Below are 2,503 nucleotides of genomic sequence, written 5' to 3' on the forward strand. Positions count from 1 at the left end.
GTGCCGACCTGGCCAGCCTCCTCCCGTCCCCAGCAGCACGTGGGAAGCCAGCACGTGGGGGTCTTAGCAGGCGGGGTCCTGGCATGACCTCTGCGGGGCAAGGCGGTGGGAGCCGGTGTCTGCCGGACCCCGCGTTCCGGACTCGCAGCACTGAGGCCACCAGGGCTGCATGTGCGGGCAGCCGGACACCACAGTGAGTGGGGCCACGCAGGCAGGCAGGTGAGGGGCTGCGGTTCAGTGGCTGCCTCACTCCAGCCCCCCTCAGGCAGTGCCGGTGCTGCGCTGCTCGGGGGATGGAGATGTGGAGCTATTTATTTCTCCCCTTCAGTCTCTGGGGCAGTAGCTGGCTGGATGCAGAATGGGCCCCTCCTGCCCCTGCCTGCCAGCAGCTACCATGAGCCTTGAAGTAACAGACAGGTGCAGTAGGGCTGCACAGCCAGGGTCTCCCTGGCCCAGGACAGAGGGTGTTCAAATATGGCTCACCAGCCCACTGGGTGATAAAAAGTTCATGATCCAGCCCCACATTCAAAAAGGTTGGACATCCAATTTAAACCATTCCAGCCTCTTCCTACAAAGTGCTTTGCATGTTACAAATGTAATTCAAAGTCAAACTGGTTTCAGCAGAGGTTACATCTGCTGCCTGGGTGCATGAGGAGGCCTGAGAGAGCGTGACAGGCAAGTTTGGAAGTGGTGAAAGAGAGCAATCCAGGCCGACATCGTGGTGCAACCCTCCAAGCTCTCGCGGGTCACACGGGGGCAGCGAGCTCAGCTCTGGCACGGTCATGTTCTCCGCAGAGAACCGAGGCAGACACGAGCTCAGGTCACTTGCACCTAGCCCTGCAAGCAGCAGACGCGGTGGCAGCGCTGCCCCGGCTCGGGGCTGAGGACACACGACGGGCCAGGAGACGGTAAGGCGGCAGCACTGCCACCAGCGCCCCGCGCGAGGGCTGCAGAGCAGGGCGGGGGAGCCGGGCACGCGGCACAGCTCCATGCACGGGCCAGGGGGCTCCAGCCCCGCAGGCGGGTCCCGGCATTCATGGTTAGCGTGCGGGCCTCCTCACGGAGGCGACACCGGATCTCGGCTGCTGCCCCCCACAGCCTCTGTGGTGGGCAGCACCTGGGCGCGGACAGCCCTGTGGCGAACGGCGAAGAGGATCAAGCTCTCCCGTTTAGACTTGAGCCGCCACCACATGCTCCGGGCGGAGGGGGAGGAGGGTAATCCCTCACTCCAGGCCTCGCCCCGGCCAGGCCCCACCCCCATCTCGTGCCCTCCCGGCCCCTCCCCTTCTGGCGGCGGCGCGCTGGCGCATGCGCTTTGCTCGACTGCGAGATGGCGGCGGCTGCCTTGGGCTGGGCGGTGCGGGCGGCGCGGCAGGTCAGAGCGCGGTCCCGCGGCGGGGGGCCCCGGGCTGGACCCTGCTCCCCCCTGCCATGGAGAGAAAAAAAGTGGAGACGGTTTGAGGCCGGGAGAGCAGCCCCTGCTCGGGCGGGCGGGCTCGGCTTCCTGGTAGCACCGGGGGGCGGCTCAGGCGCAGGAAGGCCCCAGCGGGGACGAGAAGGGCACTTAGGAGCGAGGCCGAGAGGGTTATTTAGCGGGGCTGCGCCCCCTCTTGCCGGGGATTAAACCACCGTGGGAGCCGGGCGAGTCCCGCCTGCGCTCAGGGCCTGAGGAGGTGCGGGCAGGCGCCTCGTTTTCTCTGCGTGGGTGAGCGGGTGTAGCACTTGAGTAGTAGCGGTGACAGTCGAGCCTCATCTGAAATCACAACAGATATGAAGACTTTTGACACACGGGCTCAGAAGTGGTAAAATGTGTAAGGGAGGGAAGGCGTGCGGGAGTCAGACTAATCCTGGAGCTCAGAGTGGGCCCTGGGGAGGTGAGTGGGTTTGTTACTAGTATCGAAGACTGGAGGAATTGGGGAAAGACGTGATTGAGAGGTAGAAAGAACAGCCCCTTGGAATAAATACTTGAAGGGAGGAAGAAGAACACAAACAGATGCTGAAAGTGTTTTAATCTTTGTATTTCTTCTCTGTTAGATATTCCCCTTGCCATGCACAGGGCAGGTGCGTGGTTACTACGTGAACTGGAGGATGCTACGTGACGCAAAAAGAAGGAAGCTGGCTTACGAGTACGCAGAAGAGAGGCTGCGGATCAACGCCCTGCGGAAGAACACCATCTTGCCCAAAGAACTTCAGGTAAGAGTGCCCCCCCCTGCCCGGTCCCGCTGAACTACAGCCTAGGAGGTAGGGGGCAGGATACCTGCACGGCTACAGCACCTGAACCTCCTTAGCCACTCAAGTAGAGATCTGACCATGCGCCTAGTACCACGTTTGTCATTCACAAGTTTAAGATCACATCACATCTTGTAGCTACTGTTGAAACTTACCTTCAGAGCCTTGTCCTTTCAGAGTCATTTTCAACCAGAGGAGGGAAGAAAAACAAAGAACCCCTCTCAACTGAAACTTCTTTGCCACTGCTGTGCCCTTGAAAGACTGATCAGCAGGA

The 2,503-nt window shown here is 61.1% G+C and overlaps 1 protein-coding gene across 2 annotated transcripts in view; it reads left to right on the forward strand.

Moving 5' to 3' along the window:
* The first annotated feature begins 1,245 nt into the window (after positions 1-1,245).
* The window catches only part of MRPS14 (mitochondrial ribosomal protein S14), a 6,054-nt gene continuing 4,796 nt past the window's right edge, over positions 1,246-2,503 (forward strand). For both annotated transcript variants that reach the window (XM_025196734.1, XM_006017705.3), the window contains exons 1-2: positions 1,246-1,375; positions 2,035-2,193. In XM_025196734.1, coding sequence (XP_025052519.1) covers positions 1,331-1,375; positions 2,035-2,193 — 204 coding nt within the window. In that variant the 5' untranslated portion in view covers positions 1,246-1,330. The remainder of the gene's footprint in view (positions 1,376-2,034; positions 2,194-2,503) is intronic.

The sequence above is a fragment of the Alligator sinensis genome, unplaced genomic scaffold, assembly GCF_000455745.1.
Source record: "Alligator sinensis unplaced genomic scaffold, ASM45574v1 scaffold31_1, whole genome shotgun sequence".
In the NCBI taxonomy this organism is placed as follows: Eukaryota; Metazoa; Chordata; order Crocodylia; family Alligatoridae; genus Alligator; species Alligator sinensis.